The sequence below is a fragment of the Aspergillus puulaauensis genome, chromosome 6, assembly GCF_016861865.1.
Source record: "Aspergillus puulaauensis MK2 DNA, chromosome 6, nearly complete sequence".
Classification (NCBI taxonomy): domain Eukaryota; kingdom Fungi; phylum Ascomycota; class Eurotiomycetes; order Eurotiales; family Aspergillaceae; genus Aspergillus; species Aspergillus puulaauensis.
In genome coordinates, this window is record NC_054862.1 from 2,521,652 (window position 1) to 2,548,018 (window position 26,367).

The 26,367-nt window shown below is 47.0% G+C and overlaps 12 protein-coding genes across 12 annotated transcripts; 4 read left to right on the plus strand and 8 right to left on the minus strand.

Moving 5' to 3' along the window:
• Window positions 1-272: 272 nt before the first annotated feature.
• Window positions 273-1,250, plus strand: APUU_60982S (zinc-binding dehydrogenase; the record flags this gene model as incomplete). Its single annotated transcript, XM_041694273.1, has 1 exon — window positions 273-1,250. One exon carries the CDS (start codon window positions 273-275, stop codon window positions 1,248-1,250), a length of 978 nt encoding a protein of 325 aa, XP_041560120.1.
• A 238-nt stretch (window positions 1,251-1,488) lies between these two features.
• On the minus strand, window positions 1,489-2,439 carry APUU_60983A (uncharacterized protein; the record flags this gene model as incomplete). The annotated part of the gene is made up of 1 exon (XM_041694274.1): window positions 1,489-2,439. The coding sequence occupies one exon, from the start codon at window positions 2,437-2,439 to the stop codon at window positions 1,489-1,491; it is 951 nt and encodes a 316-aa protein (XP_041560121.1).
• Window positions 2,440-2,701: 262 nt separating this feature from the next.
• Window positions 2,702-4,366, minus strand: APUU_60984A (MFS transporter; the record flags this gene model as incomplete). Its single annotated transcript, XM_041694275.1, has 4 exons — window positions 2,702-2,838; window positions 2,896-3,647; window positions 3,704-4,087; window positions 4,143-4,366. 4 exons carry the CDS (start codon window positions 4,364-4,366, stop codon window positions 2,702-2,704), a joined length of 1,497 nt encoding a protein of 498 aa, XP_041560122.1.
• A 419-nt stretch (window positions 4,367-4,785) lies between these two features.
• Window positions 4,786-6,712, minus strand: APUU_60985A (uncharacterized protein; the record flags this gene model as incomplete). Its single annotated transcript, XM_041694276.1, has 6 exons — window positions 4,786-4,898; window positions 4,947-5,452; window positions 5,512-5,854; window positions 5,908-6,130; window positions 6,184-6,587; window positions 6,640-6,712. The coding sequence occupies 6 exons, from the start codon at window positions 6,710-6,712 to the stop codon at window positions 4,786-4,788; spliced, it is 1,662 nt and encodes a 553-aa protein (XP_041560123.1).
• A 3,278-nt stretch (window positions 6,713-9,990) lies between these two features.
• Window positions 9,991-11,439, minus strand: APUU_60986A (saccharopine dehydrogenase family protein; the record flags this gene model as incomplete). The annotated part of the gene is made up of 4 exons (XM_041694277.1): window positions 9,991-10,869; window positions 10,921-10,993; window positions 11,048-11,195; window positions 11,250-11,439. 4 exons carry the CDS (start codon window positions 11,437-11,439, stop codon window positions 9,991-9,993), a joined length of 1,290 nt encoding a protein of 429 aa, XP_041560124.1.
• Window positions 11,440-13,668: 2,229 nt separating this feature from the next.
• APUU_60987S (uncharacterized protein) lies at window positions 13,669-14,058 on the plus strand (the record flags this gene model as incomplete). Its single annotated transcript, XM_041694278.1, has 1 exon — window positions 13,669-14,058. One exon carries the CDS (start codon window positions 13,669-13,671, stop codon window positions 14,056-14,058), a length of 390 nt encoding a protein of 129 aa, XP_041560125.1.
• Window positions 14,059-14,635: 577 nt separating this feature from the next.
• On the plus strand, window positions 14,636-15,673 carry APUU_60988S (MDR family NADP-dependent oxidoreductase; the record flags this gene model as incomplete). Its single annotated transcript, XM_041694280.1, has 1 exon — window positions 14,636-15,673. One exon carries the CDS (start codon window positions 14,636-14,638, stop codon window positions 15,671-15,673), a length of 1,038 nt encoding a protein of 345 aa, XP_041560126.1.
• A 250-nt stretch (window positions 15,674-15,923) lies between these two features.
• APUU_60989A (uncharacterized protein) lies at window positions 15,924-16,973 on the minus strand (the record flags this gene model as incomplete). Its single annotated transcript, XM_041694281.1, has 1 exon — window positions 15,924-16,973. One exon carries the CDS (start codon window positions 16,971-16,973, stop codon window positions 15,924-15,926), a length of 1,050 nt encoding a protein of 349 aa, XP_041560127.1.
• Window positions 16,974-17,666: 693 nt separating this feature from the next.
• Window positions 17,667-18,140, minus strand: APUU_60990A (uncharacterized protein; the record flags this gene model as incomplete). Its single annotated transcript, XM_041694282.1, has 3 exons — window positions 17,667-17,854; window positions 17,915-18,026; window positions 18,075-18,140. 3 exons carry the CDS (start codon window positions 18,138-18,140, stop codon window positions 17,667-17,669), a joined length of 366 nt encoding a protein of 121 aa, XP_041560128.1.
• Window positions 18,141-21,031: 2,891 nt separating this feature from the next.
• On the plus strand, window positions 21,032-21,862 carry APUU_60991S (alpha/beta fold hydrolase; the record flags this gene model as incomplete). Its single annotated transcript, XM_041694283.1, has 1 exon — window positions 21,032-21,862. One exon carries the CDS (start codon window positions 21,032-21,034, stop codon window positions 21,860-21,862), a length of 831 nt encoding a protein of 276 aa, XP_041560129.1.
• Window positions 21,863-22,665: 803 nt separating this feature from the next.
• APUU_60992A (uncharacterized protein) lies at window positions 22,666-23,470 on the minus strand (the record flags this gene model as incomplete). Its single annotated transcript, XM_041694284.1, has 3 exons — window positions 22,666-22,831; window positions 22,892-23,229; window positions 23,288-23,470. The coding sequence occupies 3 exons, from the start codon at window positions 23,468-23,470 to the stop codon at window positions 22,666-22,668; spliced, it is 687 nt and encodes a 228-aa protein (XP_041560130.1).
• Window positions 23,471-24,208: 738 nt separating this feature from the next.
• APUU_60993A (uncharacterized protein) lies at window positions 24,209-24,923 on the minus strand (the record flags this gene model as incomplete). The annotated part of the gene is made up of 2 exons (XM_041694285.1): window positions 24,209-24,768; window positions 24,839-24,923. The coding sequence occupies 2 exons, from the start codon at window positions 24,921-24,923 to the stop codon at window positions 24,209-24,211; spliced, it is 645 nt and encodes a 214-aa protein (XP_041560131.1).
• Between the last annotated feature and the right edge of the window lie 1,444 nt (window positions 24,924-26,367).

Here is a 26,367-nt window from a genome sequence, read left to right on the forward strand (position 1 = left end):
GCTATACCCCGGACCCCATGAGCATCACGGAACAAGTGCCACTGGAGATGGTCTTGAGCCACTCCGTCGAATAAATTCGAATCGGGGCCTCGGCTCAGGGCATTCTGGGATTGTAATCTGGTATCAATATGTAATGCTGCTGTTTACAGGGTATTTAAGAGTAGCCTGCTATTTCAGGTCATCTCGTCTTCATTGTATTCGCACAGGATCTATTTACCATTGCTTTCTAGACTCTCATACACCAGATCAGCAACCTACCACCAACGGACGAGATGATGAGAGCCTTTCAATTTGCCGATGTTTCCAAAGGACTCGAGTTCAAAGACATCCCCATTCCTACCCCAGGGAAGGGCCAAGTGCTTGTTCAAGTCAAGGCCACCGGCCTGTGCCATACGGATTGCAATGTAATCTCTGGCAAGGATGATATGCTTTTTTGGCAACGACCTATAACACTAGGGCATGAGATCGCCGGGGAGATTGTTACCCTTGGACCAGATGTGACCCAGTTCAGCATTGGTGAAAGAGTTGTTTCTGGACTTGGTGTCAGCCACCCTCTTACAATTCAAGACGTGACCACTTCCCCTGGGATTGGTTATAATGGTGGATATGCAGAATATGCAGTCTTCAATGTCGCGAAAACATTGCGGATTCCTGACGGCGTGACTTTCGCTCAAGCCGCGGTAGCTACTGACGCCATCGCCACGGCCTATCATGCAGTTATGGTTGCGGGTCATGCTGCTTCATCTTCTACCATTGCTATCATCGGCCTAGGTGGACTGGGCCTCTCCGCTGTTAGCATTGCACACCTGGTGGGAGCAAAGGTGTACGGGATTGATATCGACCCCACGAAATACGTTGTTGCTCTCCAGTCTGGAGCGCTGAGGTGCGCTAAGAGCCTGGATAGGTTTCCCGGGACCCAATTTGATGTGATCGTGGACTTTGCTGGTGCAGGCGTTACTACAGCTGCAGCCGTGACGGCCGTGAAACCTGGTGGACGAATCGTCCTGGTTGGCCTTGGGGCGAAAGAGGCGACTCTGTCAACTTATGATTTTGTTGCCCAGGGTGCCACTTTGGTAGGGTCCGCTGGGTCGTCTGTTGGAGAAGTCGAAGAGGTGCTTGAGCTTATCGCCAAGGGAAAGATCAATCCTCTGATGGAGGAAATCCCCTTCAACGACATTGCAATGGGGCTTGATAGACTCTCGAAAGGTGGCGTGTTGGGAAGGTTATACGCTGATCCGAGCAAAGCTTGATTGCAATTTCTTCTATCGCATCCGGCATTTCCAAGGAGAAGAAATATAACATAATTAAGTCCCAAGATTGACCACCAAATAACCCGGAGACAGACTTTGTCGCAAGGCACTGTTTCGATTCTACTACGTCAGTGGGCAAGATGTTACGCTGGTAGGTCTACCAGAGGGTAGTAATAATAAGAAATATACTATTATATGGTATTTATATAGTTTAAAGGTCTCAAGTACTGGTCTAAGCTCATAACCCTCGCTCAGCAAACTCCCTCTCCGTCCACAGCCATAATTCCTCCGCCATCCTCTCATCCCCCAAACTCCCCGTCTTGCTCACTTCTTTGAAAAAAGGAACATAATACGCCCCGCTCTTCACATCTTGCGATTCCGCAGTACTGGCCCATAGCTGGTTCAACACACCAGTAGGAATATCAACCGCAGCGACTCTCGTAAACAGACCGAAAACAAACCCCAGGATCGGGTTCGCTGTCATCCCCCCGCCGATATTCGTCTTCACCAGACCCGGATGCAGTGCCACGGATTTGATATGCGGGTACCGGGAAGCGTAGGACTGCGTGAAGTATATGTTCGCGAGCTTTGATTGCCCGTACCGGGCGACAGTGCTGAGGTCGGCCAGCGGGCTCGTCACACGGTCGAGTAGAAGACCACCTTTCGGGGCTGCGCGGTAGATCTCGGAGCTGATGTTTATGATACGGACGTCTCTGTCTTTAGCAGGGCCAGAGCCAGACTTTCTGGCAGTTGCTTCGAGGATCGGGAGGAGTAGGCGGGTGAGGAGTGCTGAGCCCATATAATTCGTGCCGAATTGGACTTCGTATCCGTCTTCGGTCAGACCGGGCGGGGAGCCAAAGGCGCCAGCGTTGTTTACCAGGACATCGAGATGCTCATTTTCAGAGAGAAATCTGGCTGCGGCAGCTTTGATGGAGGAAAATGAGGCGAGGTCGATTTCGAGGATGTGGATTTCGGCGAGAGGGACGGCGGATTTGATTTCTGAGACTGCTTCTTGGGCTTTGGTGAGGCTGCGCGCGCCCATGTAGAGTTTCGCTGGGCTGTGCTTTGCTAGTTGTTTGATGCATTCTTTCCCGAGGCCGTTGTTGCCTCCTGTCACCAGGATGGTTTTGTCGGATAGGTTGGGAATATCTCTGTCGGGGTTGTAGGACGGGCCGCCGAAGAACAACATGGTTAGGAATGATGGACTAATGGTATTGACTTAGTATAAGGGTTACAGGTTACACAAGGTGGAAATAAGCTTCATATACTCCTACAGCAACATGATTGGAAATCTGGATGATGCGATCTCGGCGTTCTTAGTGAACAAGTAAGAAATGCCGAGGTTGGCCGAGAAGACCCCGGAGTGATTTGTTATCCTCCGTCTTAACCGATCATCCCATACCTGGTTAGATGGAGTCCACAAAAGAAAAGCATATAATGCACTTATTACCTCACTTGGCAGTCTCATAGTTACTCAAAGCTCTCAACCTCTTTCCATACTTGACAAAGACCCACGGAACGGGCAAAAGTGCCACTGCAATAAACCCTAGCAGGCTAGATGCCCACCCTGCACCAAGCTTGGTGTACACTACAAGACATGTCAGGATAAATATTTTCCGTGTCATGATCAAAGGCAGATACGCACTTTGAACGGTGAAAAGAGGGAACACAGCCCCAAGTCCATAACGTGCCAAACCATTGGCGCTCATGGCACTTGCGACAGTAAGACCATGATAAGTATCAACCAGATATTGCGTTGTGCTCACAAAGACACAGAGATTTCCCCATGCAAACACGACGATTGCGACGACGGGACTTGCCCAGGAGATATCCGCTCTAGCAGTCCAGGCAAACCAGAACAGTCCGATCGGCAGTCCAACACTACCTATCAGTGCTGGATAGAGGCGGTATTCCGGCGGTACTTGCCCATCTGGATGTTTTGCGACTTTCGTAAGGTAAAGGAAGGCGTTGCATAATATGACTGTCACAGTTCCTAGTAGACATCCGACGACAATGGCCAAGAAGACGAGGCCGGAGGACTCGATATTGAAATGATAGATACCCTGGAAGATCAATGGGAAGGCTGCGAAGAACGAGAAGAGTGTCGCAAATTCACAGGCAACGTAAAGGCAAACGAAGGCAACGATGGGTTCAGTTAGGAGCATGTGGATGGGGCGGAGGAGAGAAATGGTTACAAACAGGCGCAGCTTCGAAGAGAGAGGGGCCGACGGGGGAAGCTCTAGTCCGAGTTCTTTGGCGCGACGACGCTTGATGACAGGGTGGAAAGTCTCTTTGGCAATTGCAATTGTGATGCCAGTGAGGATAGCAAAGAAGATCATTGTCCACTGCGTCCATCGCCAGCCTTTCCGATTGACAATGAAGCTTCCAATAACAGGCCTAGGAAATCGTCAGCAAGAGAGCTTGGACAGAACTTGTTACTAGAAGCACTGAACCCCAGACCAGGACCCAAAAAGGGCGTAAGAATGAAGATAGCCGAGGGAAGGGCGCGGTTGACGGGCGTGAACGTCTCATTGAGAGTCCCGGCCGCAATCGCCAGAGTTGGTGCGTAGCAGAACCCAGTCAAGAAACGCAAGACACAAAGCCCAGGAAACGTGGGACATAGCCCAGCACCCAGAGTAAACAAGGTGCCCAGGCCCATCGCTCCTATGTAGACGGGGTATCTCCCGACAGTCTCTGAAAGAGGCCCTCCCACGATGGGACCAAGGGCGAGGGCGAAGACGTAAAGTGACAAGGGTAATATAGCGACGGTGCTGCTGACACCAAACTCCTCCATGAACTGCGAGTGAGCAGGCGATAGGATGGATACTCCAACAGTTCTGCATTATATGTCAGATTCCAAGCAATCTACACTGCGCCGAAGGAAGAACCAACGTGGTAAAACCCGCCCAACCAATCATCACCACTTGCAGAACCTTTTGACTTGTCGGCCAGTTGTAAGGATTGCTCGGATCGTCATCCCAATTCCAGGTTTCACTGCGTCTGGGTTTCTCTGCAGTAGTCCCGAGTGCATTCTCGAGCGCATCGGCAGGCGATGACTGTAGAACTTCCATGGTACCGTGTATACCAGCCTCGGGGCCTTCCTCCAGTTGCACCATATTGAGAATACCCTGGAATGTGAGTAGGCAAGGCCGCGTCGTTTATAACCCAGAATGCAGTGCAACGATGGGGTAATCGGAATTGACGAGTATGCGAGATCACAAGTCACTTCTCGCCCATCCTTCTACACAACTGATGCCGACTTTATATAGCCCCAAATGTCTCCAAATCCCACAATCGCTCAGAAGAAATCCCCAAAGACCCTTGGAGTCATTTAACAAGCGGGGGCGTCCGATGCCATCAAAGGTTGGCCAACTTGCCCCCAGATCGACGAGCATCTGATTGGCTGGGAGGCGAGCGCCATCCGAGGGACTTTGTGATTACTCAACATGCCCGAGTTATAAAGTAGAACATTATACGTCCAGCCAATGATCTATTTCAGATATCTGCAAGTAATCTATGCTTTCCCTCGTCCAACTCAATGCAGGAACCCGCCCTGCAGTCGGGGCCCCTGGAAGCTGCGGTTCGCGTGGATAAACCAGTTAATCACCGCGAAGATGGCCATGACCCCAACAACAGCAGAGGTGTAGTCTAGAATACAGAATTAGTAGGGTTCCTCTTGCGCACGCCTATACTTACTCATGTTCCCGCCTGTCACAGGAAGCCGGACAGGAAAGCAATACATGATCGTGACCAAGATTGCAAACAACACCGTCACAATGTTGGCCAACCATCCAAACGGTCCTAGACGAACATTTCTATTTCTCGCCAATACCTGTTCTGACCGTTTGTGCCACAGGAGCAGGGCAACCGGAATTGCAAAACTGCACTGCTGGAGGAGCATTCCGCTTCCCACGAATGCCTCGAATGCAGTCGACGAGCCCAGCTGGATACAGCCAATGATAAAGATAATCAAAGCATTACCGGCGAGGGCCCAGACGGGCACTTGGAGCCGTTTGTCGATATGGCCGAAGAGCTTGGATCCGACGAGTGCGTTGTCGCGTGCGAAGGCCCAGGTTAAGCGTGAGGCGACCTCCTGGCATGCGTTCAATGCGAACAGAGCTACCATGAGAAGGCATGTCACGAAGACGGTTGCTGCTTCGCGGGATCTCGTCGCTTGATACCATATCTCGTATATTGGGACTCTATATGGCCACCTCGTTAATAATTGTGAGTGGAGCTGGCTCACTATCTCCAAACTTACCCCGTCAGATCCTCCATTACTTTGTCAATATCCGTCAGACAATAAAGCATGGCAATGACAAAGGGAAAGGCAGTGACAAAGCCAATCACAACGGAGCTAAACAAAGCTTTGGGAACGGTCTTGGTGGCATCTGTGCATTCTTCTGCTAAATGAATGGCCCCATCAATCCCGGCATACATGAAATTCGGGTTCGCCATGCCGGTCAAGAACACCAGCCCGCGGGAGTTCCAGGTCCAGTCGTGGCCGGGGTAGTATGTCCAAACAAATGAGCTTGAGCTGTAGCTCTCTGCGCGGGACAGGCTGGTGACGAAGACAGCGACGAATGCGGATAACGAAAACACCGCTTATTGTCATAGTTAGCAAGGGGTTCTACTTTGATACATGGACGAAGCGTACCTCCAAGACTATGTACCCATTGTGTTTTGCGGAGAGCGAAGATATTGTAAAGTAGAATAACAATGTTCGTGGCCTGATAGTATAGGAAGTTGTGCCAGACAGGAAGGTCAAGACTTGGATTATAGAACACGCGCATTCCATTGACAAAGGTTCCAATCTGCACAGTGACGCCGACACAGATGGACAGCCAGCCATAAATGTTGAAGGCAGCGCACGCGTAGCTCTGATGAATTAGCCTGGGTAGGCACTGCATCCATGGTTATAAAGGCTACTTACTATGACTCGATGGTATTTCTTTGGAGCGAGGATGGAAGCCCAATGGTACGGACCCCCTGCCGTGGGATACACACTGGATAGCTCGGCCATGCTTGCAGCAGAGCATCCAAGTGCGAACAGGACAACAAGAATACCATATACAACCGTCACGCTGCCACCCGACTCCAAGCTGACGATCAAGGTAGCCGCCAGCCCGACCCAGCTGTTACAGATATTGTATCCAACCGAGATAATGCCCAAGGGGCCAATTGTTTTCTCCAACTCCTGTTCGATGCCAAGGTTGGCAAGACTGACATGTGTCGTGGAGGGTTGGACGACGTCTAGGGATATGAGCTGTCTGCTGTCTGCTGGGGGCGGCGTGTATAAGGTATCGAAAGGCTTACCTCCTGTCTCTGTGTCAACCCCTGCAGCTGTCAGTAAGAGCTTGTTCCAGGAATAGGAGAGTAATAGACGAACTGTGTGACGTTGGGTCTAGCTCGTCTTTCGGCGCTTGTTTGGCCGTGGGGTTATTTGTTCCGTCTAAAGACATTGTGAACTATATATCCGCACGAAGTCAGGCTGGGGTATTTGAACCAGACACCTGCTCCCTGACGAGGGAATAGGCGGCAATTTGTAGGGATGGCTCAGTATCGTGTCCGGAGTTGATCGGCCGTATAGATGGAATGCTCTGTGGAGACTGGAGAGTGCGGGGAATGTTGGAGTAGGTGCACCGACATAAGACAAGCGCATATTATTCCTGGGAGCAACTTGATACGCCCCTCTCTCCAATTTGCTGCGCTGCTCTCAGTTTCTCTCGACGATCCCCAGTGCTGGCTGGGGGTCTCATTTGTCCTGCCCTATTTGGAATGCCCATGCGGACTCCAATCGGGTGTGGTGCCCCTGGTTGGGATATGAACCTGCAAGCTTCCTTGAATGCCCCCGGTCACTGCTATAAAGAAAGGTAATGACATTGATCGCGTTAAGAAAGGGAAGGTCCTTTTGCTGTCCTTGTCCTGCAGTCATACACGCTCGAACACTTCGCTTGGCCCACTCACACCGGTGTCAAACCCCAATTTCCCAGAAAATATCGGTTGCATTCCACAAGACGGCAAATAAGTGCTATATCACTATGGATTGAACACCAAGTATTCTGTGTGGCAGGTGCTCTCATAGGGGAACTCACTGGCCTGGGTAAACCTGTCAACAACGCCTGGAAGCGACTGGCTGTCTCGAACAGATAAGCTCCACCAAGACCCGCCAATATTCTTGGCTTACCCAGCCATCGGCTAATCGGAGGCATGCATACTACTGCTATGCATAGGCAGTACGGTGTAGGCAGTAGGCAGATGTACTTGATTTTCTAGGACAGTCGATGGCCTTCCCTTTCTGTTTTAGTGCTCACCCCTCGCCGCTTTTTACTTACTGAGTAGATCTGAACATGCCCTGAACAGCCTGAGGTAATTACTGAGCACGGGGTAAGTAATCTTAATAAACTATACCCGAACTAATAATCCTCTTTTACCTGTTTCTCTACTTATTCTCTACTTTTACCTGCTATACTCCCCTAAAACTCAGCACTATTATTAAAAAAGAGATAAATATATTAAGCTAATATTTCTTCTAATATCTGTGGTCTTTTACTCTAGTAGGAATCTGCTGTAGTTAATTATACTGCTGTTATTTAGTGGCTAAGCCTTGAGAATAAGAAGCTCAAGAGTAAGATCTGTTATCTTTAGTGCCATGCGGAAATTATATCTTATATATATAGCTATAGGGAAGTAAAATACCGGAAGCTAGAATAGGAGGGTATATAGCAACAATACTCTATAGCTAGCCTGTAAGAGAGACTATATTTCACAAGGGATGATATCTTGTAGATAATCTAGCTTCTACAGCGGCACCAAGCCCTGTTAGGTACTAGTTCTGGGGGAGTCCCTTGGTGCTGATAGCTTTAAAGCGTACTATGGACGCGGAGGTGGAGCATGAGTCAAATGGCGAAGGCACAGAATCCTCCTGATGGCAGTTGAAATACCTGTGTATATAATTATCTGGATCCTATAATGATGGATGTATATGGCAAATAGCGCGAGCCGACTTATCCTACGCTTTTGATAATGTAGACTTTGATAATATAGAACGGAGTACTTGTATCAATTATCCCGGCCACGGCCAGCCTCACGGTTTCAAAGATTATTGTATTGGACTTTGTCCGCAGTAAGCCATCATGCTGCACTTCCTTATTAGCGGCAGTTGCCACTTGAAAGGTTCTTCCTATAGTAGAGAAGCCGCTCTTATATTATCAATGAAGCACAATAGATTCTGGATTTCAACCAATAAATTGAATTTCTTGACTAATTTTCATAAATTAAATGTACAATGTTGCCTCTGTAACCTATTCATGGATTGTGTGCCGGATATTATGGTCTTGACATCATCACCAAAAGGTAGTAAACTAGCTATGTTATAATCGAACTGGAGGGAGCATCTCTTCTAGCTTCAACTGTCAAATTCTACTAATATGATCCAGTAGGATGATATACAGAGTGTCAGAAATACTTAAGAACTATCTGCAGTTATTCCAATGGTAAGGTGAGTTTGATTTTCTTTGATTTGTTTTATACAACATTATAGATCCGGAATGTCCTCCTGATCAGATATTGGATCTTCTCAAATTTGTTGAGGAAATTAATAAAGCGTGTCAGGCTTCCTATGGATGATTGAGGGGGTTGTTACCGGTACAGGAAAATGAACTTTCGGAATTGAAGGCTTGTCTGTAGCGGACTAAAAGAATATGGAATCTGCTGGCTCACTATATACCTACCGGCAATTATGTCATGAAAAAGAGAAGTACTTATTGTAATATTGGATACTCACTATCCTTGCTCCATCAAGGGCCGAGATCATCTTCTAAGGGTGGCCTTATTATTTTGGGACTATTGTTTCTCATGAATATCCTTATCGATCTCTATTTCTATGGCCGAAATCGAGTAACAATTTAGTTGTAAAGCATCTTAAAAGGGCCAGGATCGTACTGCAAGCCCAGATTCTTGTGCAACTGCTTTTAGTTCATTAAATAATACTAATACGTACCCATGACAAATATCTGAAAGGGAGGTCCTTTGGCAAACTCAAATGCGGCAAGCCAAAGAACATTTGCGCCTGGAGCACCAACTTTAGTGATTCTCCGGGACATGGAACACAGCCACCTGAATCATCATGCCTGTGTAAAAGGTCACACAAATTCAGCTGATAGAAAGACCTTGATCTAGTTGAAGTAAAGTGGCGGCGCCAGTATTAGAAAAGAGGTTTGATACGTATAGTACTTCTAATCGCCTAGCGAGGGTAGATAAACAGCCAAAACACGCCTGGCGGACCCTAATCAAGCAAAACGCCATGCCTTTGCATATTTTTATCTAGTAAGTTATTCTCAAGACGCAGTGTTATTACCTTTCCATTAAAGATTTACTGTAACTTTTGACCTGCCTCGTTGAATAAGATATCAGTTACACTTCTCTGCGTGAATTTAGAGTTTGGCCAAACGTGGTCTTAATATAATACCCAGGCTCGGTAGTTAGCCATTTAGCGCGAGTTTTAGAGAAGCTGGAAGTTTAAGTGTAGAGCTAGGATGCTTGATCTAGCGTTAGATGCTCCAAGGTGACAAACTCTTTTAGGGAGCTGAACTGGGAGTCCTCAAAAATCAGTGAAGGGGCAAATAAATCTTCACGGGAGTTTGTAAATTCGCGCGGGACGTATCCAAGAATGCATTATACTATTCAACTTCGAAACCTTTTAGCACCCTATACCCCCTGTACGTGGATATAATATGACTCATTTATTCCTGAACGGATCATTTCCGTGAGAGCTGACGCCTTCATTTTGAGCTTCAATGATAACACCAGCACCGCGCAGTTGGGATACATAGCGATCCCCCAGCATAGCAGGAGTTAGTACCCCACCACCAAACTTGTGCGCCCAAGTATCTTGCTGCCAAAGAAGAATACGTGCTGCCTCTCCTAGGGCAACTGCTGTGAATATATATGGGTCACTCTCGTAGCGCATGCGAACTAATGCCCTAGACTTTAGTTGCGTCGAGGTGTCTGTCTCGGCGACACCGCGAATCTCAAACCAGTTATTCTTGATTTGTTCTTCACCTGCACCACTTCCAGGCTGATACCAAAGTTTCGGGAGAAGCTTTCGCACAGGGCGTAAAAGGATCCACGGTGCCAACATCAACCCTGAAAGATGCCACAAGACCGCGAGCACAGGCCCCCAAATTCTGAACCACGCATGCCAATCAAAGTCATGGCCATATGAAGCGGTAGTGGGCTCTAGTAGGCCCCAGGATCTGTGGACAATTGCTCGATCAACCATGGCCTGTGGCTGATAGGCCATCCAACCGAGCTGCTTGATCCTGAGTAGTCCAAAGACTTTGGTCCAAAGGCTTGTATGTTTGGGCGGCACTTTCGGAGTAGGACGCTTCGGAGAAAGAGAAAAGGGGGCGTGTATATTATACAGATGGCGAATGCTGTATAACTCAAAGGCCTGTATAACCGATTCCAGTGTCCCGCCACTTATTCCGCCCTGGATGCTATGAATACAAAGATCTAGACGCCCTGCATGTGTGCCGAAATTGGATCGAATATGTTTAACGGCAACCCAGGTCAAGAGATCGGACGGGACACAGTCAAAGCCACAGCATGGGATCATCTGGTGCTAATCAGCGAAAACATCTCTAGTCCCAAATAATGGGAGTCATACAATGCTGCCGTTCGCCTTTGCAACTATATCGTGCTGGTCAATCATGTCCTTTAACCACGGAGCTTCCCCAGTACTACTCATTCATCATCAGTTTCATGCTGTTTTTGAAATTCAATAGACCACTCACCAGTCCAGATAGTGCGTGCCATTTCTGGCACAGGCGGCGAATGTACCAGAGCCATAAAGTTGAAAAGGCCCCACGGTCGATATGACTAGTCGTGTCCTTTTTGCCAAAGAGTCAAGCTCACTTTCATTGAGCTTTATAACGAGGGTATCTGAACAAAGTATCAGTTACTGCAATGGCAGTTGGAAGAGTGGCATCCACAAACCAACTGATTGCCTAGATGGACATAGGGCCGCGAGAGACTGGCCAAGTTCCTCAAGCTTTTGCTTGTTTCTTCCAGCAATTGCCCACTTCAGATTAGGAGGAAGCGATTTTGATATATACTGGGCAGTGAGTTTACCCGTGTAGCCAGTCGCTCCTAGTAGAATTAAATCGTATTCACGCTCTGTAGACATTGTTGGAAACCGAAAGTGCCCGAGCTATTTTTCAGAACATAAACGAATCGCGAAGTGTTGGAAGGCAGGGAGCTGTTATTAAATTGAATACGGTCGTCGGACAAATGGACGCCAGAACCATTTGGGAATAAACCGGGGTATTTACAGGCTGAGTGCGATTGACTGCCATGACTTGATTGTTGCTTGACTGGCACCCATGCATATGATAAATGCTTCCCTACTCTGCCTCGGCTGTTTCTCTGAACACTGGCGAGTGCTGATAAGCATGAGTTTTGACATTAGGCATACTGGCTGCGTATGCAGACATCTACCTAACCTTGCACTAGTGTAGGAATTAAAGTGATACTCTGGAGGTTCTATGGAGCCACTCTATGGGTCCATCTGCCCCGGAGCGACGAACTATCCGACGCGTGTGGGTCCTCACAAGACAACTCCATGGGGTATTACGCGGGTCGTACGACTCTGTGCCAACAGGTTGGCTGCTCAAACCTCCGCTCTCCTATACAGCCAAATTCGACGTGTATGTAGACGAACCCTGCCAGCACTGGGTGGGTGAAGATCCACATGGCGGAGGGATTGTTGGTCCGACTGCTGCTGATACTTGGTTGGACCTAGACCCAGCCAGTACTATTTTAGGTTATGACTTGCAAAAGCTTTCCTTGTGCGCATGCAAAGTATGCGCTAATTTACGGTCTATCACTCAGTGTCGCGACTATTCCAATCCAGCAGACTCCATTGCATTATACACCGAGGCAACTGGGTGATGCCTGCCTGGGGCAACCTCGGAAGCTCCATTCAAATGAATGGACGGCTGCTCATTTGCTTTGTAATAACACCTGTGACGAAGATCAGGACTAATATTAGAATCATATTTCTGAGCTGCTGATTGAGAATCCGGACGGAAAGGGAACAGGAAGGCCTCTGACCGACCAAGGTGTATTGTTTCATGATGGGACCAGATATCAACGAGACTCTTACAATACCATGCGGTTTAGTTCTACCCAATCGCCTTGTTAAGGTAAGAAAGGAGTTCTACCATGCTTCAGGCCACCGACGCCGGTTGATCGCTCGCTCTCTAGGCTGCCATGGCTGAAGGGCTGGCCGAGAGGGGGCATTTGCCGGGCGCGCGGATTTCTCAAGTGTATGGCAAATGGGCAAAGGGTGGATGGGGTGCCCTTCTTACAGGTATAATGACGCTCCCTGAATGCCTCGCGTGAGTGGAATTGGCGTTCGAACTGATGATATAGCAAGGAAATATACAGGTTGATATCCGTCACTTAGGCGGATATAGTAACCTTGCTACCCGTGAGTATCTAAAAGATAAGAATCAGCCACTGCAGGCGTGGAGGTAATATACAGCTACTTGCCAGGAACGTGGTACGTCCGTGATCGCTCAAATATGCTACCCCGGCCGCCAGTCCCCGAGAGGCGCAGGTGAAAGAGGTATCTTTAGGAAAGTGATTATATTACGTGAGATTCCGCTTTATATTAGTAATAGACTAGCTGTAACTATTATTAGGAATCTTATTTTCGGGGTACTAGAAGCTATATCTTATACTGATCTTACGTATATCTAGGCTCTTACGAGACTCTGGTACCACAATGAATACTGAGTTGTTAACAACAAAGAAGACTTTATCTTCACAGGAGTCGCCTAATGGCTATTCATTCCATTCACAGTTACCCCCTATCTAACCCAATCCAATCCACTTCTTGTCACATCCTCACTCGGAGAGACAATCACACCGAGCCCCGATGGGTTTCGATCCAGGGTCTACACGGAGAGCCTTGATCTTCCAAGCAACTGGCTTTAGAAAATACCGATATTCAGCCTACGAGCCCGAATTGCCGCGTTTATAACATCCTTTTTGGAATCATTTCAAACCACCCATCCTGTTTAGCGACCGGCCAGGACGCTTGCAACCCACTTTTCAGATATCTCTTCCAGAGTAGCCCTACATGCAAACATTCCCGTCAAAAGTCCCTGTTATTCACACCCCCTTTTGGATGAACGAAGGGTCTCATCCCTGCCATCGACCGTCACCGAACCCTTTCCGCCAGAGGCCATCACAGGGCAGACGTTGCTCCGTTTATCAAATTCCCTGGGCTGCCTCCTGCTCCATCCACCGTCGTGCACGGAAAACTGGTCCGTCATATATGAAAGCACGCGTTGCAGCTGAAGCAACAGATCCACCTTTCAGTCCACATCCTGTGTCTCGAAATAGTCAGATGCGCCCATCGCGGTCATTGTCAGATTGGCGCGAGAACCTCACGAACTCCAACTACCGACGGATGATGAGTACAAATAACTTGGATTCGGAACATACCGCTCAGCTGTCGCAGAACCAACTGCTCGATTATTTTGGGGTTATTGACACGGATAAGGGCCGCCTTTGCGATTACTATCTCGGGGCCCCCGATGGTGTGGTGGTACAAGGACGTGGCGACGTCCCACCGCACTCTGCCGGCCATCCGAAAGATCTCACGCTGGCCTCGAAGGAAGGAGACTCCTGCAAAGGACCGCAAGACGCTATACACTTGTACCAAAATGATTTGTGGTATCTCTTCAACGGGCGTCTAGGATATATGTACCCAGATGACTGTCGACGCTGTGATTAGAGTCGGCGGTAGGGGCAAGAGAAGAGGTGGATTAAGTCTGAATTGCATATACTATATAATATAAGTCATCTCAACTGGTTGCAGTATGATACGACTATAACCAAACTCGGGCATATATGAGGGAAAGTGTACATACACCCAGTAGAGGACGCATATCGGACACTGCCTCGTTCAGATGAATCTAGAATCTTGACCCGGCTTATTCAGTAAAGCATTAAAACTCTTCTCTTATTATAAATCACGCAAAGAAACCTGCACTGGAATTGACAGCCTTGTTCGGACTCCGAGGCCTAGAATGGAAGCGGTGCGTATATCTGTGGTGCGGTGGCTAGACAACCGGAAATGGTTGAAATCCGCCCCAGCGGCGATGGTATTTTCAAACCATCCGACCTAGTCTTTGCTGTTTTTTGGGATACAGATATCTCGTTGTGCATGCCTCGGCTTTTATTTATTTTGTAAAATAGTGTAGCCATCATAGTATATATAGTGTAAGTCGTACATCAAAAAGTACTGGCTACTAAATATCCTGACACACATCTCCATTATCCGAATATCTTCCTGTTCAGAGCCACCCAATATGTCCACTTCCAACAGAGCACTTGTCTTCAAGAGCGTTCCTCGCGGCCTGCCAGTCCCCGGAAAAGACCTGACCATTGAACCTGTCGCCCAACCCGACCTCAACACCGCCCCTGAGAACGGAATCTTGGTGAAGTCACTCTACGCGAGCTTCGATCCATACATGCGTGGTCGCATGCGCCCAGTCGAACGAAAGTCATACTCGCCGCCATATCAACCCAACGCACCAATTGACAGTTTCGGTATTGGAAAGGTTCTGAAGTCCAACACCCCTGTATACCAGGAGGGACGGATCATTATCGGCGAACTGCCCATCCAAGAGTATGTTTCACTGGATGAGACTTCTATTCAGAGAGTTCGTCCCCTTGAGAGCCCATTAGGACTAGAGGATGTCCGCGCGTTCCTAGGCCCGCTGGGAATGCCCGGGCTAACGGCGTACTCGTCCTTCTACGAAATCGGGAAGCCGAAGAAAAACGAGACGATTTTCATTTCTGCTGCTAGTGGCGCTGTGGGTCAGATCGTGGGACAACTGGCGAAGCGCGAGGGACTGAAAATCATTGAGAGTGTGGGCTCCAATGAGAAGCTGGACTATATCATGAACGAGCTTGGTTTTGACGGCGGCTTCAATTACAAGCGCGAGAAGCCGCGCGACGCTCTTTCACGCCTGGCACCGCAGGGTATCGATATTTACTATGAGAATGTTGGTGGTGAGCACCTAGAGGCCGCCCTCGATGCATTGAATAATTTTGGGCGCATTGTTGCCTGTGGCATGATATCGGATTTTAGTGGTGTCCCTTATCCTGTCAAGAATCTGCACCATGTTATCACGAAGCGTCTGGCCATGCGAGGTTTTATTGTCGCAGACCCGGAATTTAACCAAGCATATTCCATGGAGCATCAGCAGAATTTGCAGAAATGGATAAAGGAAGGCTCGATTAAATGTCTGTTTCATGAGACTGTGGGTGTTGAGAACGCTGCGGAGGGACTGGTCGGCATTTTCCAGGGGAAGAACAAGGGGAAGGCCTTGTTGAAATTTTGAAACCTACACAGGCAAACAATACAGATGAAGGGAAATAAATGGCTTTTCTATGGGTGTTTCCAGAATATGCTGCTGTTAACTGGTCGAGAATTCGTCTTCCATAAGATGTTACTTCAACCTGCATAATCGTATTCTCGGTCTTCAGATCTATAAAGAAAAGGGATATTTATTAGGATACATTCCAAATACATCAATATGAACTCGCAAATGAAATACTGAGACATTATCTAGCTGGATATAAATGGCGAACCTATCTCTGACTGGTTTTCCAGGACTGATAGTGGTCAGCCAACGTCTCCTCCAAAGGCCGATAGACAATTTTCAACTGATCCAGGCTTGGGCGATTATCGATATCAAAAGGAATCCCCAGGTTAAGTCTCAACCATTTCTGACTTAGACCCAGCAATGGTCCGGACATCCGCACCATGAAGTTCGGAAGCGAATGCGTGGGAATTCGAGAGGAACCAGTGATGGACCGCAATATAGACGCAAGTTCCACAAAGCTATGTGTAGTCCGATCTGCCAGGATGTAGCGACCGTGGGAATCTGGAGTTTCGGCTGCTCGAATGTGGGCTGCTGCAACATCTCGTACGTCGACAATGGCGAACCACATATCCGGTACCCCTAGGAACAGTTGCCCGCGCAGGAGCTGGTCTAGTAACGAGAGGCTGCCGGACTCAGACGTTGAAGATAGCGATGGGCCAAGGACCAGTCCTGGGTTGATAGTGACCAGGCTCCACCGTCGTGGCTGTGGCTGTGCTTCATACAGCCTCCAGGCCTCTTTCTCAGCGACCACCTTCGAATAAGGATAGGAGTTGTATTGGACCGAGCTTGTTGTGTTGAAATACTCTGCGGAGAGCGTCTTCTGCTCCATGTCGAGCACGTCCGCATTGTCGCCGAAGATGGCTGCGACAGATGAGGTCAAGACAACACGCTGGACAGATTCGCACTTTTGAGCCGCGTCGAGGACATGTTGTGTGCCCTTGAGGGCTGGCTCAACAACCTCTTTCTGGCCATTCCGGATTTTGTTCTCAATAAAGAAGGGCGAAGCAATATGATATACCACCGAGCAGCCTTTCATTGGAGCTTCAAACGAGCCCGCCTTGAGTAAATCGGCCTCAAACAAAGTTAGTTTGCCAGGCCATTGCTCCTGCATATCCAGGAGGTGCTTGACCTTCGTCTTATTCTTGGTGCTGCGGACGGTGGCGTGGACCTGGTGGCCTGTCTCGAGTAGTTGCTGAACAACATGGCTTGCGATAAACCCGCTCGCGCCGGTCACAAGAAATATATTGTCTGACATGGTGGGTGACAGCTGCTATTCCATATAAATATTATATATAATATATAAATTCTGCGTTAGACCGTGCTACGTGTGTTATAAGATATTCCTCGGTATGATTTTGCCACAAGCTAAACTTTATTCAGTGCCAGCTGATTCCTTATAGACGGCGGAAAGATGATGGTCCGATGGATCGTTAGGCTGCTTACTGCGTTAGAATTGACTTTTGCGATCAGCAAATCCTGCGAGATGACAGGACAGAGTGCAAGTGGAGACTGACATGGGGATCGGGCAGTCAGTTCCCCCGACTTTGATTCAGATCCAGTGGCAATCGAGGCCTGGGTTGACGTGGCTGATGTTATCCAACTAGAGGCCATGTTATTGCTTGTCTCGAAGTTATGCTATCTACCTTCCCTACGGCAAATGTGTCCCATTCCAAGATAGTGGTTAGGCATGGTTCCGATACTTTTGACTTTCAGAATATCTAGAAGAGTTTCTTTTACGGGCAGGAATATAAAGGCAGTGGTAAGTTTCAGTAAAGTAGTCATCCTGCTTCAATAAGAGTATGGTTTAAATAAAGCTCAGTATATGGAGGACAATTCCCAATACATCTGACTAGGCCAACACTTTGTATTCCGGTCCTTCGCTTAATAGGTGGAACACCATAAGTAGACCTTGAAATTCAATATCTCCAATTCTTGGAACGACGATAGTCTACCGCAGTGCCGCCCATGCTTGAAACAAACCAGCAGCCGCTATAATCACCCCATTACTTATAAGGCCCCTCCACAAGTACCAGCCAGAGCTTGCCCAAGCAATGGCCGAGAGTAAAGCAGCTATAGCACGGCCAAGTGGCTGATTTAACAGACCTGGATTTTGCGCCCACTGGAAATTTAGCAGGCCTAGAATCAGGACGTTAGGAAACATTATCAACGTTTGGCGCAGAACAGGAGAGCAATTACCAGCCAGGATCAGGTAGCCACTGCCCTGATACCATCCACTCATGCTAAATGTGTACGCGACGCTTGGGAGGTTCTGGAATTCACGAATCCGCTGGAACCTCCTTCCAGAGGCCTGAGGATGATTAGTCCAACCCTATTGGGAGAAATGGAAAGGACCAACCGCGTGCATCAGGGATACAATCAAGGAGCCATAGCCGGCAGCCTTAAGAAGAGTAGGGTCTGGCATTGTTTCGAAATTGGCGTGATCTCTTGGGTTCAGTTGAAGCTGGGTGGAGTTAGCTGTAGTTAACCACAGGGCGTTGGCTGAAGATATAGCATTCTAAGCTCGGTCTTTTTCATTCAGTGATCATCAAGGAGCCTGGATACTGCCTCGGCATGGGGGAATAGTCTGTCCGCGTCGTCACTGAATTCAAGTGTACGGTCAAATTAACTTTATTATAAGCTTGTTTTTTTCATAAATTATTATTATCTTAAATTTTGTATATTTGTATATAATTGCCTGGTGTGTGTTCCAGGTATCTGAAGTAATATATATATATATATATATATATATACAGAAAGTATCCCAACAAAGTCAGGTAATGCGATACCGCAGGACATCCTCACTGATCTACATGCGAAAATATTGTCTTAGGTATAGCGATTTGCCAGGAAATTAAGCCACGGGCTCCGAAGCCCGAATCTGCTCAGGGCTGACTATTGCCTGCCCAGGTATCCAGTCATACTTCATCCCTGGACCACAACCCTGCACTCTATCCAGCCACAAAACATGGGTTTGGATAGGTATGCAATCAGGGATCCTTGCATTGCCAAACGTCGTATTTCTTAAACCCTCATATCATGATGCCCCACTGAATCTGCATTGAACGTTAACGCGTACAAGTGGAGCAACGTCGAGCATAATGACATCCCGAGGGCCTATCTGCGCCAATTGGGCGCTTGGTAGCATGCCCTGTGAAGAGCCCGGCAGATATATCTGCAGAAAATTTCAACTCATAAGGCTATGTCCATCTGCTGCATAGCGCTCGCTGCTCAAGATGACCATCTGCTGATACATTCATATATAGTACTGCGGCCCTGCGTGCGAAAGGGCACTGGCCTCAATACAAAACCGCGTGCAAATCGCCCTTGGGCAAGGACGCATAGAAACTGGTCTGGGTGATTGAAGGTCGGACACCACATTATGTAGGAGATCAACAGGTGGAAATCCTTGGTGACAAAAAATATCTCTGGGGTAACATCCCTGCCTGAAAGAAGCGAAAATGATGAGAACCTTCGCATTCTTTTCGCCGGTATAGTATACCACTAGCAAAGATATGGATCTTTGGGCAGCGCTCACTCAGAGATATGCTTGAAAAGCCATTATGGACACGAGTATTATTGTTTCTTCCTATCCCACCTGGCTTAGATGCTGAGCAAGCGCAGGCTTCCCGCACGAGAATCACCTTAGCTCAATCAAGAAAGGACCGTCGAGATCGATACATGTCCTGCATTTAGCCTACGTGTCGCATTGCCTTCAAAAAGTCCCGCGAGGATGGTCTACTTCTTCTATTTGGGTTTCCTCGTCATGATTTCCAAATTCCCAACCCGTGAATGGATATGCTAATCATGATTATTTGGTGCTGATGCAGGATAGAACCCTTTTTCAGCGCACACATACCTGGCCTATGCTGGGTAATGCTGATCATAGACATAGCTGGCCTGAGAAAGAGCTTGTGAAAACATCCACTGCCGCTGCACGCGCCGATATACATGGTAAAGTATTCGATCTTCGCAGGATGCTGTCCTTGTTTCTTAAGTGCCTCGCTAAACTAGATTCTTGTTCAAGTTGCTTCAACTAAATGCTGCGTTGCTTTCTGACTATCTCGAACCCGACTGGTGTATTTGTATTAACTTTTCTAACATATCCGATCGTGGCTGGCTGGGCATCCATCGTGTACTGGCATATATGATCCCCCTTCTATAATTTCCTGTTGAGAATCAACATATAACGCTAATTATGCCTTTCATGAACGCCGTGAATGGAGCCATGACCGAGAAAGACATAATGAAGGACATCACTCCACGCAGGGTTGTGTATTGTCGTGAAAGCTTCTACGGTATCCTTCACTCGGGTGTCTGATCTCCAGATATGATCCCAAGCTTATCAAGTTCAATATGGCGCGGGGCCTGCTGTTAAATCATAATGGCGAATTCAACAGGTACGCTAGTTTAGTATTCTCTGTTCGATTCATCAAGACCTGTTTTGTTGATTTTTGGGACAGGTATTCTAAGGACCCGTTTGCCAATACCTCTCAGAGTATAGCACTGTTTTTCTGCTTTGCCATTGTACACATTAAACCCAGTGCCGTCGAGAGCATCGCAAGGCTGACTTTCAGTCAATTCAAGATTAGTAATTTCGGGTTGTCGATGAAGACCCGGAGCAAGCCCAACATTGCATTGGCCACCGATAGTTCTTTAATTTTCGGCACCTACTTCCATCACATTGTTGTTCGAAGTTGTGTACTGCATATTGCTACCCCAAAAGGCAACTGATTCGGCAGATTCCTTTTGGGTCATCAGCTCCGAAGGGTCAGATTAGGTTGGACTAACCTCAGCCTTTATGATGATCTGGGTATGATTCAATTGGACAATTCTTCAGTATTTGGCCTTTAGTAGCGATGATATTGAAGCATCTATCTGCGGACTTCCACGGTCAACAAATCCCATGCCACCTGTCCGTTTCGTTCGTCTGATAGCCAATTGCTAATGCTTGTGGGAACCAGATCTTGGCTATTGTTTCAACTTAGTAGGATGTTCTGGGATCGGGACCCACAGAGCCCAAAAATTAAGCTTCTGCATCTGGGCAAATCAAGAACAGCGAATGAAGATAAGACGGAGCGGTTGAACAAACTCTCCGAGTATGCATTATGACGCAGAACAGAAAATGATCATGACGACGTCCTGGTGACGCACACCACTAAGCTCCAACTTGCTAGCCCAAGCGATGCTAGCTATATAAGGCATGCCAACCCAGGCGATTGCTAATTTGAGTCTCTCAGATCTTCAAAATAAATGAATCTTTAAAATTGGAAATCCTTTTTGGTCCCAAGCATTGCCTCCACAGACCCTACCACCATGCCACATCTGAAGCTTCGAGATGGAGCGGAGCTCTTTTACAAGGACTGGGGCAACCCTCAAGGCGCCATTGTCACTTTTTCCCACGGTTGGCCCTTGAGTAGTGACAACTGGGAAAATCAAATGGTTTATCTTGCTGATCACGGATACCGTGTTATCGCCCATGATAGGCGTGGCCATGGGAGATCTACTCAGACCTGGGACGGAAACAACATGGACACATTTGTTGACGACCTCGAGGAGCTTTTTGCACATCTAGGGGTAAAAGACGCAGTGATGGTTGGACACTCCCATGGAGGAGGAGAGGTCACTCATTACCTTGGAAAGCACGGCACAGGTCGTTTTAAAAAGGCTGTCCTTGTCGGTGCTGTACCTCCTCTGATGGTGAAAACTAGTGCAAACTCGGAGGGGACAGCCAAGTCAGTTTTTGATTCTTTCCGACAAGCCATGCTTAAAGATCGGGCGCAATTCTTTCTGGATGTCCCCAGCGGACCATTCTTCGGTTTCAACCGACCTGGTGCACAGAAAAGTGAAGGCCAAATTCGTAGCTGGTGGCAGCAGGGAATGAACACCAGTTTCAAATCAGCCTATGACTCGATCAGGGATTTCTCGGAAACAGATTTTACGGAAGATCTCAAACGGATCAATATCCCCACATTAGTTCTTCATGGGGATGATGATCAAGTCGTTCCCATTGAGGCGGCCGGACTGAAGTCCGCAAAGCTTTTACCTCAAGGCAAGCTGAAGATCTATAAAGGGGGTTCCCACGCTATTCACAACATCAATATTAACGAAGTCAACCAAGATCTGCTTGACTTTATCCAGTCCTGAGTAGGGTATCTTTAGTGTGAGATGGTTTCTAATTTTACTTTGTACGGAAAGCTGATATCCAAATATCAGAAAGCGGGCCTGTGGATATGTTGTGGATAGAGCAACTACTTGTTTACCTTCCTACCATCGACTGAATTGATACTGGCTCCGCAAAGTCTGATGATATCCTTGTTCGAGTAGCTCAGATACGGTTTTGGATTGTTTTTGGCCATCTTATAATTCGAGGAAGTTGTAGTAAATCAGTACCCCTAGAAACAGCATAGGTGGAACTTAATAACAGGAATTGTGAATATACAAGGAAGAAATTTTTAAATAGAAACAAACATAAAAATGAAAGTTTAGGCGCGATATATGTATGAACAATGGCACTCTATACACATCTGGTTTCCGCTCTCTAAGAATGCCTAGATAAGACAGAAAATGCTATTTCTCGCATAGAAGATAGCAAGCCCTTGCTAAAATGTAGGGTTGTAGAACGAGCGGCCACAAGCGTCTCTGTTTGGGATGTGGAGAATGCCAGCCCAAGAACAATCGGGAAGAACAGCCAGTATTTGCTAATACTAGACTTTGCGCCGCTTGGTCGTGTCTAGAATAACATTAAACTTTCCGTTCATGAGTCCCAGTAAAGAAGCAGTGGCCATACCTTCAAATTCCAATGTGACTTTATACTTTATTGGGAATAAACTCCGGTATCAAAAATAGGCTTGGGTCCAAGGGTAAGCCATGGCGTTCCAGTTCTTGTCATTTGTATACCACTTAACACCCAGTTAGGATTCGTAACTTGTAGATATATGACGGGATCGCTATGGAAGACAGGTTACTGATTGACAACCAGCACTCCACACTCGCTTTTGCAAGGCATCTTGCACCGTGTGAGAATACTCGTCTTCCGCTGTCTGTGAGAGCTCGACGGCATCTGCTTGTTTCTCAAAGACTGGTTTAAGGACACGAAGTGCGTAGTTAACGGAACTTTGGAGTGATTAGTTTGGACTTAAAGTCACTGGATCAATGCCCTTTGTGCTGACTTACTTTTCTGCAGCCATCAACGCCGAAGTATGACCAGTCCCTGCGTTGGGTCCAAGCAACATGAAGAAGTTCGGGAATCCACTCATAGCAGAGCAGTTGTAGGCTTCAGGTCCATCATATCTTTTCCAGTGGTCATTAAGGCTTCCATCGCGGCCCACGATGTCCATGAAGGGCATGAGTTGATTTGTCTTGAATCCAGATGCTAAAACAATGACATCGGCAAGTATGACTCCCTCGGAAGTTCTCACACCTTCTAGAAAAATCTCAAGAATCTTGGCTGTTGTGAGATTGAAGTTGTCACTGTGAAGGGATTTGAGATATCCGTCATCAAAAATTAGTCGCTAATGACATGAGTCTAAGTTGGTATAGCTCCTGTTGCTTCACCTAATCTAAACGCACCTTGCATCCTATCTCGAAGTCCGGAATCAGGATGTCGTGATACTTGGCTGGTGCTGCGTCTCTCATGTACTTCTCGACCTCCCTTCTGCGTTTCTGCCGCAGACTTGCAGCGCGAGCTGTCATTGGAAACATTCGGAAGCCGTTCTCAGCCAGCAAGAAAATATGCAATCGATGAAGCTTCATTGCAAAAGGAACGTAGTGGAAGATCCACTACAAGACTTTAGGGTAGGTGAAATTAGTCGCAGGGAAGGCCCAGTGTTGGGATCGAATGATCTGTGTTAAAAATTTCGTCCGCTTGACAATAGCAGGTACAATCTGCGCTGCCGTACCTGGATAGACACAAGGGTTAATAAAGAGCCACTAGTAAAATAGTATAGTCGAACTCACATCCATTTCCAATGACCACGACTTTCTTACCCACGAGGCTGACGTTGTGGTCCCATTGTGCTGAGTGGAATATCGCACCTTCAAACGATAAAAATCCTGGAATTTGACACGGCCGGGGCTCTGCAAAGTGGCCTGTCGCGGAAAAGAGGACCTGGCATTCGTGTGCCCATTCTTCCCCAGTATCAACGTTCTGGAGCAGTAGAAGCCATCGAGGCGCATCATTAGACCTGGCACTCACCCGCGGGTGACCCTCCGGACCCTCCACCCGACCCGCCCCATTGGAGGGTCAGGTTCTGCCCTCTAGACCCTCAGGGTAGTCCACCTAAAGGTCCGACCCTCCGAGGGTCACCCGCGGGTGACCCTCAGGGTCCACAAACATAGCAAACAGGTAGGAAACGTGACTTGTTTACTTCTGTATAAGTTATGTAGATTCAGCAAGGGTTTCCGTGTATTATCTTGTAATCTTACTGTACAACGTATAGAGGTTGGAGATAAAATTATATCATTTAATATATAGAATAAGATAACTAGTTTCTAAGACCCTAGTATATAGCCATCAAGCAGCTTTAAACGCTTACGCTTCCTACTAGATATCCGCTGCTGGGTATCAGGTAAAGGAAGTTTACCAGTATCATCATCATCATCTTCTTCCTCAATCTCCTTATCATGACCTATAGCCTCGAGACCTTCACAATCAAGCATTATTATACTAGACTGTATAAGTGACTCATGATCCTGAGGCAGTATATCATCCTCCTCAGTATCACTAATCAGACCAAAGGATTCATCCTTGGTTTCATTAGCTTCAGTCACGGCTGCAATCTCCTGATATGAGAGATGCTCTTGTAGTATTAATTGCTTCTGCTCTTGAAGGTCAAATCTTGTTGTACACATCCATAGCATAATGTCCTGGATTATCTTCGGCTGTAGCGAGCCTCGTCGATAATGGCAGATATCCCGGGCAGAGTTAAAAAGGCGTTCGACACCTGCTCCTGTTACTAGAATAGACATGATATCCCGCGCAAGGCTTGCAAGTACAGGAAACTCATGTTCATGCTCTTTCCAGAAGATCCGAGGCGAAGCTCGTACAGTTGCTAAGATAAAGGATTTGTTAGTTAACTTAGCTAGTTTAGCTTAATAAGAAAGAGGGCGTAGTTAATATACCACTTTCAAGATATCTTGTAAGCTCATCATGTTGCGGCGGTAGGAATAGCTGCGAGTCTTCAAATATTAAGTCTGCATCTGTCATTATTGTTCTTAATGACTGGCTGTCTAATTGTATCCTATCCCGTGAAACTCGCTCGTTGTACTGCTTAAAGAGATCCTCAAGACTCTTGCGGTAAATCCTTTTATAGTCCTTTGCCGGATCATCAGACTCCCAGTCCTTGGTTGAAAAAAACTGTAGCTTGTTTGCAGGTGCTAAGATTGTACCAATTACATAGAGGTCACCTTTTATACTATCTGTCATGCTATAGTATTTTGATAGCTTCTCTTTTGCAGCCTTAAGTGAGGAAAGCATCAGCTGCTTCCATGCAACCTTCTTTCGCTGAAGCTGATAGATAGACTTTTCAAGGTGATCAAAAAGTTTATTATAGAAACTAAAGACCAAATGAATACTTGAGTCTTTAGTTATACAAACAACAGTTGTATATTTGAAGAAGGGCTGTAGGATAAATAGTAGATAGTCGATTTATCGCCATTCCTCTGTGCTAAGTGCAAAGTAAGGCTGATTATACTGCGAGCAAAAGGTGTTAAAAGTTGCTTGGAGTCTCTTAGCCCGCTGCAGCATAAGATATGTCGAGTTCCATCGTGTCCGTACATCCTGGATAGGCACAAGCTTAGACTTATTAGGTTGAAGGTTATAGAAGGCTTCGCGGCGTTGCGGGCTTGCGTTAATATAAACAGTGAGACTGCGGACCTAAAAATTTGAATAAAGGCTGTAAGCATATTAACTTATAATATAGTAGGAAATGAAGGAACTAACCTTATTAAGGGTATCTGCAATATCCTTCTTTTGCTGTCGAGCATGTAGTGCCTGTACACGATCCTCTTTCCACTCTAGTTTAGTAGTATCATTCTCTGGGGTTGCCTTTATTTTCCCGAGTAAACTGTTAAGACTGACTTAAATGACATGTGCAATACAAGGGACTTGGATGATTGTGGAATCTATATTAAGCTTAAGAGCCTGGATTGTATTATTCACTGCAGCCAGTAGTGTTGTATTATTTGACGCATTATCCGTTGTAACCGCAAGCACTCGATCAATAATTTGATACTGCCGGAGAATCCGTATAACAACCTTACCAAGGTTGGTGCCTGAATGTGTACCAGAAAGTGGCTTAAATCCAAGGAGGACTTCACGATACTCCCAGTTCCTATCAAGGAAGTAGGCTGTGATTGCCATGAATACTTGCTGGAATGGTGAAGTCCAGCAGTCAAGTACTAGTAATAGCTTTGTATCTGGTGGTAGGCTTTAGAGAGTAGTTATATGCTTTTCAGTAACAAATTGATGGAGCCTTGTACGTATTACCTTCCGAGATAGGATACTTGGTATTGTCGGAGCTAGTCGTGCATATAATATAAGATTATGGAACTCTTGGTGCTCAAGAAAGAGAAATGGTAGATATGAAACTGTAACTAGATTCAGCAGCTTCTGTTCCCAGATACTCTGGTTAAATACTTGGGCAGGTGCT